We start from the raw sequence: 12,946 nt of genomic DNA, 5'->3' as shown, positions 1-12,946 counted from the left end.
GTTAAGTTAATCAAGCTCACCTCATCTGGATCCGTTAACTTAAACTCCCAGCCATCGCCTGTCCACGAGATGAAGCTCTGGCATGTCTTGTCCAGCAGCAATTCGAGCAGGAATTGCCACAGCTGTATGGGACCCGATCCCGTGAAGCACGGCACACCACCTTGCGTCGTATAACCACCCAACAGGCTCTTGTCCAGACCCAAAGTGCTCATGTAAGCCGCCGGATGCTGATGCGCATGAGCAGCACCCCATTGATCCATGGCTGTGGGCTGGGCGCCCATCGACTGGAAGGATTGGGCATCGTATGGTGTAAATTCGGGATAGCCGTCATGGAAGCGACCCCTTCCCGCATACGAAGCATAGAACTCCGAACTGCTGTCCATGTAACCATTGCTGTTACCAGTGCTACCGCCACTTGCTCCTCCACTGCCATTGCCTCCACTCGATTGCTGACTCTGGTGATCCTGCGCCGAGATCGTGCTGTGATAATCGCTTTCATCACCACCACCGCCACCTGAACTTCCACCACCCACTGATTGCCCACTTGCAGCACCTGTATAGGCTGCCAGGTGAGCGGGTAAGCCATAACTACTTAAATCTGTTGGATCATTCTGGCTATTGCTTCCCCCATAGCCACCGAGGTTACTATTCTGAGTGCCTGGCTCCTCTTTAAGTTGATGTTGGTAAATCGCCGCCATGGCTGTCATGTAGTTAATATTGTTATTGTTATTGTTGTTGTTATTGCTGCCCGCATTGGCGTTGTTGTTGTTGCTGCTACTGCCGCTGTTATTGTTGCCGCTGCTGTTGTTGCTGTTGGTGTTGCTGCTGCTGGTGTTGTTGTTGTTTTCGTTGTTGTTATTCTGCTGGGCAGCGGGCGGTAGCATGGAGTTGTTGTTGTTGTTGTTGCTGCTGGCACTGCCGCTGCCATTGACAGTCGGCTGCTGCTGCTGCGATTGCTGTTGCTGCGGGGGCGGGCTGTTGTTGCTGCGGTCGTGTGTGTTGCTGGTGTTGTAGCCTGGAAGGGGTAACAAAAAGAAAAGATAGTTAGTAATTGGATGAGATTCGATATGGTTATGGATAGTGCCTATGATATAGGGGTTCGTAACTGATAGTTTGTGGTCGTTGATCGATTTTAAATTTGACATAACAATTTGGGAAGTCAAAACAGTTTAGTTGGAGAAAGTCAGCTTAATATCTAAGAGATTGAAAGATAGAAAACTATATGTCATACTATCTCTTAGATATATAGATGTTCTAGCTTCGATTTGACATCACACCACTTTCTTTTTTTAAGAATCTTAAATGGCTTTTTCTCAATGAAGTTGTAAGATTTCGTCTTAAAATTCATAAAATTTATGAACGAAACATATAAACAAAATTTAAACTCTGTATTTCTAGGAAAACCCACAGCGGATAAAAAGTATAAATTCTACTTTTCCCCACCAAATACTTGGAACAATATCAAAATTAAAATTAAAAAACCTCTTAATCATAAATTAAAAATGTCTTTTCAGCTGCCAAAAGCTAAGAAAACTTCTCATGGGAAATTTTTAGCAGCAGCTTTGTAAAATGCGAAATAGAATTTTTCACACGCTAGAAAAACTGTCAATGATTGCAGATTGTTTGCAATTTTCAATTTCAATTAAATGATGTTCATAGAAATGGGGCGTCTCTTTCAATCGAGGCGAAAGACTTCGAAAACCAATCAAAATCACAGCGAACACATACACTTACACATAGCGTGACACACACAGATACTCACTCATACAACCATAACCACCCCGATCTAATGGTGTGCACGCTACATTAATTGCGAATACAGCGAAATTTAACACATTTCGTTGTACACTCGTGTATCTGTGGGCTACACGAAAACCTGTTGGCACATCACACACATACACATACATACACATATACATGCGCAGCTCTTTGTGTTGCCATCTCACTTGCACTTGGCGAAGACAGAAAAAAATGAGCTTTCCCAGCTCTTCGTTTCGTTTCCCATTCGCTCGCAGATACAAAGATACAAAGATACAGATACAGCCCTCCGTTGGCTGGCCAAAGAGTTGGCAGCGCCTCTTTAGGTGCCGCCTCCAGAGAGCTGCGAACGAATGTATCCGCATCTGCAAGATACATCTAAAGGCAGTGGGGCCGCTTTGAGGGCATCTTCTAACGCTCAACAAGCCACTTATCACCAGGTCAATCTGTTACACGCAGAGAAAAGTGGGCTAGTAAACTATATTTAACTTTAGTTAAACGTTTTAGGAAAAGTTATTTTAAATGTTTAGAACAAGTATCATATGAAGATGGAAATTTTGGAATATTTTATATTTTTATATAAGAAAAGTGTATTATTTTTTAAGGAATATTTTGAGGCTTAAGAGGTTTTAAGTTCTTATTAAATATATGGCTAGAATCTGAGTTCATGGTACTATGATCACGTCTGTTATAATGAATGTATCTTAAAAAATAGTAATCTAAGGCTGAGAAACTGTAGCTAAGATGTATGGATTAATTTTCACATACTAGATACAAGATATTTGATAAAAAATCAAACAAAAAGCAAATCTATTTAAAATCAAGCCAAGAAAAACTCATTTTAAGTATAAATAAATCTCATTTTAAACTAAAAAACCAACTAAAATCTTATAAAATCTTTCAAATTACACCAAACTTTTTCTCTCTATGCATAAAAAACCCTCCTTTCCCTTACCCTCTTTGCCACCCCTCACTTGTTGCGTGTCAAACACTTAAAAACAAATTACGAATTTAATTATGCCACCGCAACGAACGCATCTTCTTCTGGTTTGTTGACTGCCCCCTGTCCCTTGGCTTGTTTTTCACACCCCAGCAATCGTAATTAAAAGCTGAGTTTTTGATGTCAGTAAATATTTGCTGACCTGTACCTGAACTAAAGAAGTTGACATCCGAGTCCGTGTAGTAGGCATTGCCATCGCCCACAAACGGCGCCACATCATTGAAGTAGCCCAGTCCCAGCGATGCCGCTGTGGAGCTGCTCAATGCCCCAACCAGATTGTTAGCTGTTGTCGTTGAGCTGCCGTTGGTGAATCCCTGCGAGGAGGCACTCGACGAGGAGCCACTCGAACTAGAGCCGGAGGAGGTGGTTGTGGTGCTGCCCGTACTACCGCCGGATAAACGATGATGGGGTGGCAGCTGAGATGATCCGTAACCATGTTGCTGATGTTGCTGGTTGTGGGGATGTTGCAGGTGATGCTGCTGCTGCTGTTGATGCTGTTGCTGCTGCTGCTGCTGCATCGTATGATGATGCAGTGCCGTTTGCTGTCCCAATTGGTGATGATGACTGTGATGATGATGATGATGATGATGCTGGGCCAGATGATAGCTGGGATAGTTCTCATAGCTTTGCAAGACCATATTGTAATTGGGCGCCGTTTGGCAATTATTATTACTGCTGTTGCTGTTACTGTTGCTGTTGCTGGTTATGAAGTGTTGGTGTTGCTGCTGCTGTTGCAGATGCTCCTGAAGCTGCTGCTCCTTGTCGCTGTCCAAGGCGTTGGCGGCACTGATTATGCTGGCATTCACTAAAAACGCAGAGGGCGGCATTTCTTTGCTTCAAAATGTTCGGTACTCAAAAACGGAAACTCCACCTCGCTGGTCAAAGTGCACGTCATTGACTCTAAAAACTGGGCAAAATCTGCGGGATCAGCTCTCAATTGATCAAAAATGATTATGTCTTGTCCCTAAAATTTATGCTGGTGCTACTTGCATTTGTATTAAAATTGATTTCACTTCACTTTGGTTTTTGGGGACAACACAATATATATTTTAATTTTTGCACTGTCAGATACTACAGAGTAGAAGAGACCACAGAATGTATATGATTTTGTGGTTTTATTCGGATGCGGGCTGCTTCCTAATCAATTGGCTGGTCCGCTGGTCAATTGATAAGTTTTTAAGCATGAGGGCGGGATATTTCCCTTAAATCTCATTTGGATTTTGATTGATTTAACAATATATTCGAGTATATATGCTGACACTTGTTAATATAGATATTTGCGGCATTTGTAGTTCACACACCGTCGCGAATTCTTAGCACTTTTTTGTTTTTTTGTAGCGAATTAATGGCAATTAATTGTTAGCAGCAGCACTTCACGATCGTCGCTCTGGCACGGCCGATAAATTAATGCGCATATCTGGCAAACTATATGTACATTGTTTTCATTCCACGCGACAATCAGTTTGTATATATATTTTAGTGTTGTTTTTCCGTTTCTTAAATTCGCATTTGGTTTTTATCGTATGCGCGCGCCTTTTGCCTTGCCGATAATGGAAAAAAAGAACGCGTCGTATGAGTGATTTAAGATCCACTATGCTCGGGATATCCACTATAACTCTGATATATATATATATCTAGAGGGTATCGAGTATTTTTACAAAGAGCAAGCGCGACGTCAGCTCCGCCACCTTCGACATCCGTTCAAGAAATGAAGTTGCTCTGAAGTTGCGTTCGGGTTGTTGGATACAGATACATTCGTCGGCTGTTCGTCAGCTTGTTCGTTTTTCATTCTCTCTCTTTCTGCTAAGCAAGCTATCTCCTTTACACTTACTGGCCTTTGTGTGGGAGAGATCACTTCGTGTGTTTGGGCTTCGGCTCGTTAAGAGACTTCGGGCCCGCATTCCGAGATACAGATACGAATGTGCCAATGGCAAATAATAATAATCGAGTCCGAGAGTCGAGAATACTTTCACAGGGTGTTTCTCACACGCTCTCGCTCAATCAGCCATCCATCGACTGCTCTCTTAGTTAGTGCCACTAACTAAACTAAACGACGACAACAAAAAACCAAAAACCACACAGCGAGTAAAATTAAATGAGCCGCCGCTGCGCATTTCAGGCAAACGTTCGCTTAAAGAGTTTCGAATGTATTTCGAAGTTGGACTTGTTGATTTGGGACCTTTTTTTTTTGCACTTTTAAGTTGAGAATTAAAAAGTATAAAATGTTGGGTAATATTATTCCAAAACTTGAGTATTTGTTTGGTGATTCATGGCGAAATAGCATTTTATACCCATTGATAAGTTGTAGTTCGTAATTAATAGAGACTTCCTCTGATATAGACAATATTTCTCAAAGAAAATGTGATATATACTATAGGTTTTTTATATTTTCCTGATAGGAAACGTTTTATTTTTAAAGGAAATATTTATCCTTATAGTTAAAGTTATTAATAGGCAAAATTGACAAACGTTTTCTAACCTTAATAATAACCTTAAATTTTTCTTATCCAAAAATCTTTCTCGCAGATGGCTTTAAAATTACTCAGACTTAAAGATGAATTCAATACAAGTTTAATCTCAGAAAATTCCCCGTTAAAATGAATTATATTTTTTTAGGAAAAATTAAACTATTATTGAGTTAAAATTCTTGAGAATTTTTGGTCTAAAATTACTGATAATTTGTGGTGGGTTAAAGAAATACAAAAAAGCAATTCAAGTGATGGCCTTAGTCATGTTCCAAAAATTGTGATAACTTGTAATCCAACCGAAAAGTCTTTAAAGTTTTATCTTATAACACAAAAAGTTGTAAATAAAAACTCTTATCTATTGAAATACGAATTCTCCCCATGCAAAACCCAATTTCAGATATATTTTCTGTTTCCCAAACAGTACAGTTTCAGTTTGAAATGAACTTTTGAGATCATTAAACAACGCCAACTCGCCAGGCCCGTCAAAATGGCCATCAGCAAATCAAAAGACAGCGGAATATAAAGATACAGAAAAAAAAACGAAGCTATCTCAACCCACTGGTCAGTTGGTTGGCCTCTTGGCGATCATTACCATGATGATCGAGTGGGCAGCACATCATCATCATCAGCTAGCTGGGCAGCACACAGCAAATGTATCTCACAGATACTGGCATAATGAGCCAAAGTGGGATTGGCTGCCGCCTCTCACAAACACACTAGCTCGATGAGATCATGCCAAAAAAAGAAAAACACGAAAAAACAGAGCAGCAAGAAATTAAAAATTAGTTAACTATTCCAAACGTACGTGTCTTTGACTTGGCTTTTCATTTCAGATACACACACATATATATATATTTTTTAGTGTTATATAAATAATTTTTTGTTTTGGCTAATAAACAAAAATATGAAAAAAAAAATGGTGGTCAAACGTGTTTTGGGGCATTTTTTCCATCGTCCGCTGGCCAATGACAATTTTGCTTTGGCTTTTCGGGCTAAAAACGAGAAGCTCGAAACGTGAAAACCAAAATGACACGTTTCCACTACTAGAAGAGATAGATCCAAAGCCCCAAGGTGGATAAACCCCATATCGAAACCTATATATAGTATATATATATATAGGTGAATATTTCGCTTATCAGGCTTTGAAGGCAGCTGGCCTTATCGGCGCGGGGAATCGCTTGTTGATTCTTGGCCCACTGATAGCCATTGCAATGGCCTCAAGTGGCCGCCGTTTCCTGGAAAACTCCAATGCACCTCCAAGCTGATAAAGCATATTTATTACATTACAAAAAACGAGTAACAAAGTTGCCAATTTAACGGCATATACATAATAAATACAAAAAAAGGAAGCCCCAAAAAACTAACAAACAAACCAAACAGCTGTTGACCATGTTTGGTTATGGCCAAAAAAGGATGAAGCTTCGTCTTATTTTTTTGGCCACTTAAGAATTCTTTCAGCACAATTTTTAATTTTTAAAAACAATTTTTTTGTTGTTAGCTTCTTGTCTTTTTTTTCTCTCTTTGATTTGCGGCGCAAAGTGCTGAAGAACAATAGAAAAAAATCAAAAAAAAAAAAAAAAAAAAAACAAACGGAAATACAAAAAACTCAGTGAAAGAAGCAGAGCTACTTGGATGGGAGAAAGGGAGAGGGAGAAGCGAGAGAGGGATAGATGATGCGCCTCGCTTACGACCATTTCCGGTTGAAGCACGTGCGCACATTTTGAAGAGGAGCGCGTAACCATCGAACCCCGGCTCCTCCTACCTACCTCCCCATCCTCTCTAGACTTCATATAACCCGATGAAAAGCCACCACCAAAGCCGAAAACCAATCACAATCTCATAAAACCGGCGACACTTCCACCAAAAAAGGGATAAAGAAAACAAAACACGACGACAACGGGACGGACGACGGTTCTTGGTCTTGAGGGGAGTGAAAATGTAGATCCTACTTGCCGAAAACGCACACGTTCGCCAGTTAAGGGTTAACATAATAATTATTATTGTCTTGTTTAAGGAAACACGCAGAAAATTCAGAGCAAAATGTTAGATATAAAGTTGAAAGTATCTTAAAGATATATGTAAGCAAAGATGAGGTTGGAAAACAGGAAGAAGTAGTCAAATATCTTTATAGTTAGTTAAAATTACTTCTTATGACTATCCCCTTTTCTCTCAGTGCACTAAATCATAAGATGGTGTGTGCCAAAACCCAAAAAAAAAGGAGCAAAATGGTTTAGGCATATCTTCAGTTGAATTTCAATTAAAACTCGTTTTGCGCTGACAAAAGGATTACACGTTTAATGCAATAAGGATTCGGGGATTTCGGGGGGTTCAGGGAGAGGAGGAGTTGCAGGAAGCGCCTACGGGAAGAACAAAGGAGATGCCTAAAGTAGACCCAAGCTAAGGATTCCTTCGCTCACAGCTGTTCGAGCTGACACTCGAGATCTGCCAGCCATTCAATTGATATCAAATTAATGCTAGGATTGGGAAGAGGAGGGTCCAGGATCTCAGTTACCTCCACGTGCACGTGTGCAAATTGCACTCACTCTCTCTCTGTCTTTGATCTGAGGTATATCTCAGGTATATATATATATCTTTTTGTGGCTTGTATCTTGTATGCAAGCACTTCCGGCCCCCATCCCGCTAATGTAAATCGGATGTCAATGCATTTGCGCGTGAGGCATATCAATTAAAATGAAAAAAAAGAGACGAGTGTAAGAGAGACAGAGGCAACAACATGCCACAGCACAGAGAGAGAACCTGTTAGAAGACAAGCCACATAAATAAATAAACTGTTAGGCTTGGAAAACGGAAGGAAATCGTAAACACAAGCTAGTAGTTGTTGTTGTTGCTGATGTTTTGACACGCATACTATCATAATTACAGCTCCCAGTAATACTCATTTCCCAACCCAACCCCCCACTTGATTTAGAGAGAGAAGAATCCGAAACCACCTGTTCTGAAGCTGATGCTTCCGTGCAAGGGGCCAAGAATAATATCAATTTTCTATGTAAACTGCCTCCCCAACTCCTTTGCCTTCTATGCAATTTCAAGTTGGTAGAAGAATACCTGCATTTTGACAACAAAATAAACAGATCTAGAAGCAAGAGTAGGAAAAGCAGCTACCACCTCTGATTGTTGGGAGCCGTAAACAACACACACACACACATATGTACACACTCACTAAATACAAACAACAATAATAATCATAATAACGCTGGATTCTTACATAGCCGCCATGCGTTTCACAGCTCCTGGCCGCCGCGCTGAGCGAGAGAGCGGAAATGAAACCAGATACTTTGATAGCAACATGGCAACAACGCATGTGCAGCTGGATGTGGCATAGGATCTCCACACACACACATATGATGTACTTATCGATCTTGATTAAGCAAAACGCTGCCAAGTGCTCTTGATCTTGATTTGGATTTGGATTTGTGGATTTGTGAAGTAGGATATGATCCTGCTAAAGTTACTATAGAACACCGTCAATGTCATTGATCTGATGGGATCTTTGGGATCTCTAAACTGATCGATTGAAAACTGAGAACTTGCCTGTGACTTTTGTGCGAAAATGAGACACTAACTGATGGGATGCTGTTCGCATGGGAAATGGCAAGGAAGGACAGGAAATCGGAGCTCTCAGACAGGTGTATCAAGATTGTGGGTCAGGTTCTTGAGATTTCGATGAGCAAATTAGCTGATCATGCTGGGAACTCTCTCTCACTCTCTCTCTCTTAACTGATTATATATAATAGATCTTCTAACTTCCTTAAAGTCTGTTAAGGAAATGCAAAACCAACTTAGTTATCTGGTTTAAGTGATCGTGAGAAACTGATCTTTGAAGTGACAGATCATGTCTTTGGATCTTTTCAGTATGCAAATTTTGTATCTTGTAAGAGACATGCAAGTTCTTGAGCTAAGACAGGGAGTTTAGGATTAACTGCCGGATCTAACATTTATCCATCATTTTCAGTTCAAAACCCTTAAAGTTTTGGGATATTACATGTTGAATTTCCTTTTCCAATGACATATCATTGCGACACTTCCTGACATCCCTTCAATATTTGTACAAAATCATTAACAATATACATCATAAAACCGGAAATGATGCTGCTGGCGGCTATTTAGGTCATCAATCAGGGGTTCTATGAATCAGGATCTTTGCTTTATATACAAAATGTTTCAAAAATGTTGAGATTGAGAAGAAAGTGAATGATTTATAGACCTCAATATTAGCCCATCTTGTAGGCGCTCTAATTCCCTTCCACAACTTGAACGACCAAAGGAATTCCTTTAACAACCAGATCCAAGATCAATGGCAACACTTTCCGTTAAACCGGAAATGAGCATCGAGTGATCTTCAATCAGAACTCCTGCCAGCCAGAAGGATCCTCTCTAACCCTATATACGAGTATATATATATATATCTTTTTCAGGTTCGTCAGATGTGCAGTTTGAAGAAACAGTTGGCCAGAAAGACACAGAGAGTGACTCGCTAAATGGCTCATTTATGGCCGTTTCCCACTGCGCGGCAACAACGCACCCAAAATGTGGCATGCGGTCACCTTCAGCAATAACAACAACTACAACAACAGCTAGAGTACCGCAAAGCACAAACGAATGAACCTGAACCTGAACCTGAATGTGAATATCAAAAGAAAAAAAAAAAGAAACCTTCCAGCGAGCTGCGGGGGCGGGGCAGTTGCAACTCAAGCGGCTGACTAAATGTCAGAGAATTCTGCACCTGTCCGACTATCACCATGCCAACAAAAACAACAACATCAGCACCGGCGAGGGAGAACTGCTCGTATATATATATGTTATATAGGAAAAAAGTATTAAAGGAAAAAAAAGAACTGCGTGCGTCGACAGAATTTCGGACAGCGACAACATGTGTTGCTGCTGCTGCTGCTGCTATAGCCAGGGACAACTGTTGTGCACCGCTGAATGCGTTTGCTCTTTTTTCGGGGGGTTCTAAAGTGAGGGAAATATTTGATTATGGAACTATAAGTTAAGTTATATATTATAGAAAGTCTAATAATTTTTTTGAGATTTTTCATTGCCTCAGAAAATCAAGGATTTTCAATGACTTGCAGTAACTTTTATAACTATAACTTATCTTAACTAACTAACTTAATTATAGAAACTTTTTAAGGACTTCAAGTAGATGGAATATATAAAATTCAATTTTAGTTTTCATATTATTAAAAAGTTCTACAAAAATATGGACAAATTGTAGTGAGTTTTAGGTTTAAGAACTTACAACCTTTGCCTAAAACTCTTAACCACTTCTATAACTTCTAAACAGATAGTAACTGTTTAAAAACACATTTATAAGATTTTTTCAAGGCATAGAGTTGATGAAATTTGTATTATTTAAGTTTTGATTTAAAAGTATAAAAAAGTTCAAAGAAGAAACAATAAATTCTAAGGGTTATTAGAGTTACACAAAAATCCCTTTATTACCTTTCCCAAATCCCTTTCAGCTTTAAAAATCCCTTAAATGTACTTTAATTTTTTCCCACTTTCATTTATACTTCCCTTTAACCTAAATCTACATTTTTTGGTTCAGTGTATTTCCTTACTGGTCAGATTGTGTGATACTTACACACTCACACACAGTTGCAGGCATCGCCCACACAATAACCGTGAGTGTGAGAAAACTGCAGGCAGTCAGTGTTCCTTCAACTGCCCTTGCCCCAGCTCCCTTTTTTTCCCTGATCCTGTCTCCTTCCTTTTTCCTTCTTCCTTGTTCCTTATGCCACAATCTCCCTTACCCCCTCCTCCCCTATACTATCAAAACAAGATGCAGTCAAGCGATATAGAGGGATATTAGAATGCTCGACATGCGGAGCCATAGGGATCTATATACCAATATGAGAGATCTTGAGATCCCGAGAACATCATATCTACCTGCCTGGCCACTTTCGGGCTTGCCTAATTTACTTGTGCCCTCCTCGCCCTCACCCTCGCCCTTTGTTCTTGCAGTTTTCATTCATGAAAATCTCAATGAAATCTCTACCCAGGCGAGAGGCATTGAACTGGGTCTGGAAGGGAAAACAACAAGGAATGAATGAAGAGACTCAAGGTGCATCGATACGGAACTAAAGGAAGTAAATTACCGGATGTTGTCTACTCATTTGCTTGCCTGTTGTTCTTTTCGCATTTCTCTCTTTTTTTTGTTTTTGCTTGCTTCGTCGCTTTGATTCATCGAAATGTCCTGCGGGCAGTGGTCCTTTATGGGCGACCTTGCTGCTGCTGCTGCTTGTTGTTGCTCATTTTTCACTTGAAACCGAAACCGAAACCCAAAAATAATGAATGCAAGCCAATAAAACATTTTGCCAATCCTTGGGTTATAGTTTTTTGTTCAAGAATGAGTAAGGAGTGGGGAGTAGAGAGGGAGTGGGTAGCCATGGTATCCTGGCACACACCTTGCATGCAATGAGTTTTTAATTGCCATTCAACTATTAGCCTAGTCAGTAGTTCAGGCTTTCCCACGCTGGGCGAACTAACTTGTTATACTTTTTTTTTTATATTTTTGATAAATTACACAACAACTGAAAGAGGCAGGAGAGAGAGAGGGAGTCGTTCCAGCTCATTGCGTTGTAATGTCTCGTTAAAGGACACGAAGAACAATTTCGAGAGGGTGTAGCGTGGGAGAACTGAGAGAGGGGGTGGTGTTCGCTTATGTTTATTACTTTATGAGCCATAACTTTTAAACGGCAGACAAATTATAAAACATATTCAAGTGATCTTTGTGATAAGAGGTGGGAAATGTGTTTGCTATTAACTTGGTAATTTGTGAAGTTAAAATAACTGGTAAGTGCTTTTTAACTTCTAATGAAAACTGCTGCAAAATCTATAAAAATTGTTAGAAATGAAAATCTTAGAAAAATAAATAAAAAATAAATATGAAAATATTTTGTATGCAAATTAGGACCGGAAATGGCAAAATATTCCAAGAATATATTATATTTCAAATATTTTTTATAATACTAAGAAGATTTTTTAGAAGCTATCTTTTGGGGAGAAACCTGAGGATTTTAGTATTTTTTAAGATAATTTAAAAGCTGAAACCGTAAAGATTTCTTAGAATATTTTGTACTTAAAGTACTAAGACTGTTCTTAAAACACGATATAAGAAAATACTTTTTTTTCTAACATATTTTTAATATAATTTTGTAACGTTTATTTTACTAATAATTTAGTAACTTTCTGATTGGTAATGTAAAAATAACAGGTAAGTTATGTTTAGGAAAGTACAATTTTCAATAAAAACTGCAAATCTTATACAGATTTTTGATATGGTAGCTATTGGAAAAAGAGCTTATTTTTTAAGATAATTTAAGTCCGAATATGATAAAATTTACTTAGAAAATTTTGTATCTTTATATATTTAGACTGTTAATATATTTCCCATGTTAAGAATGTTCTTCATATTTAAAATACATTTCGTAAAGTTTAGCTGTATTTATTTCTATATTAATACACGTACACCTTTTCATGTTTTTTGCCATATTTTTTTTTGTCTAAACAAACACACCGAAAAACACCTTGTAAACCGCTTAGCTACCCGCCAACACCCAACCATTTTCATCTCTTATCTATGGACATTGAGTGGACAAGTTTTGGGGCATTACAGATACTTACTAGGGGACTAAGTAAATAGAGTAAAACCTCTCAGGTAAACAGCAACAACAACAACAAGTGCTCTGGCAAA

General features: G+C 39.1%; 1 protein-coding gene across 3 annotated transcripts in view; it reads right to left on the bottom strand.

Moving 5' to 3' along the window:
• Window positions 1-12,946, bottom strand: part of LOC108108834 (ETS-like protein pointed) — a 62,319-nt gene that overhangs the window by 1,546 nt on the left and 47,827 nt on the right. For 2 of the 3 annotated variants that reach the window (XM_017217038.2, XM_017217039.2), the window contains one exon: window positions 21-1,015. In XM_017217038.2, the coding sequence (XP_017072527.2) occupies window positions 21-1,015 (995 nt within the window). Of the gene's footprint in view, window positions 1-20; window positions 1,016-2,906; window positions 4,481-12,946 lie in introns of those variants that run through there. The other variant, XM_017217040.2, reaches the window with a different exon arrangement.

The sequence above is a fragment of the Drosophila eugracilis genome, unplaced genomic scaffold (genome assembly GCF_018153835.1).
Source record: "Drosophila eugracilis isolate 14026-0451.02 unplaced genomic scaffold, ASM1815383v1 contig_75, whole genome shotgun sequence".
Taxonomy (NCBI): Eukaryota; Metazoa; Arthropoda; class Insecta; order Diptera; family Drosophilidae; genus Drosophila; species Drosophila eugracilis.
This window is presented reverse-complemented; position numbering and strand designations above follow the sequence as displayed.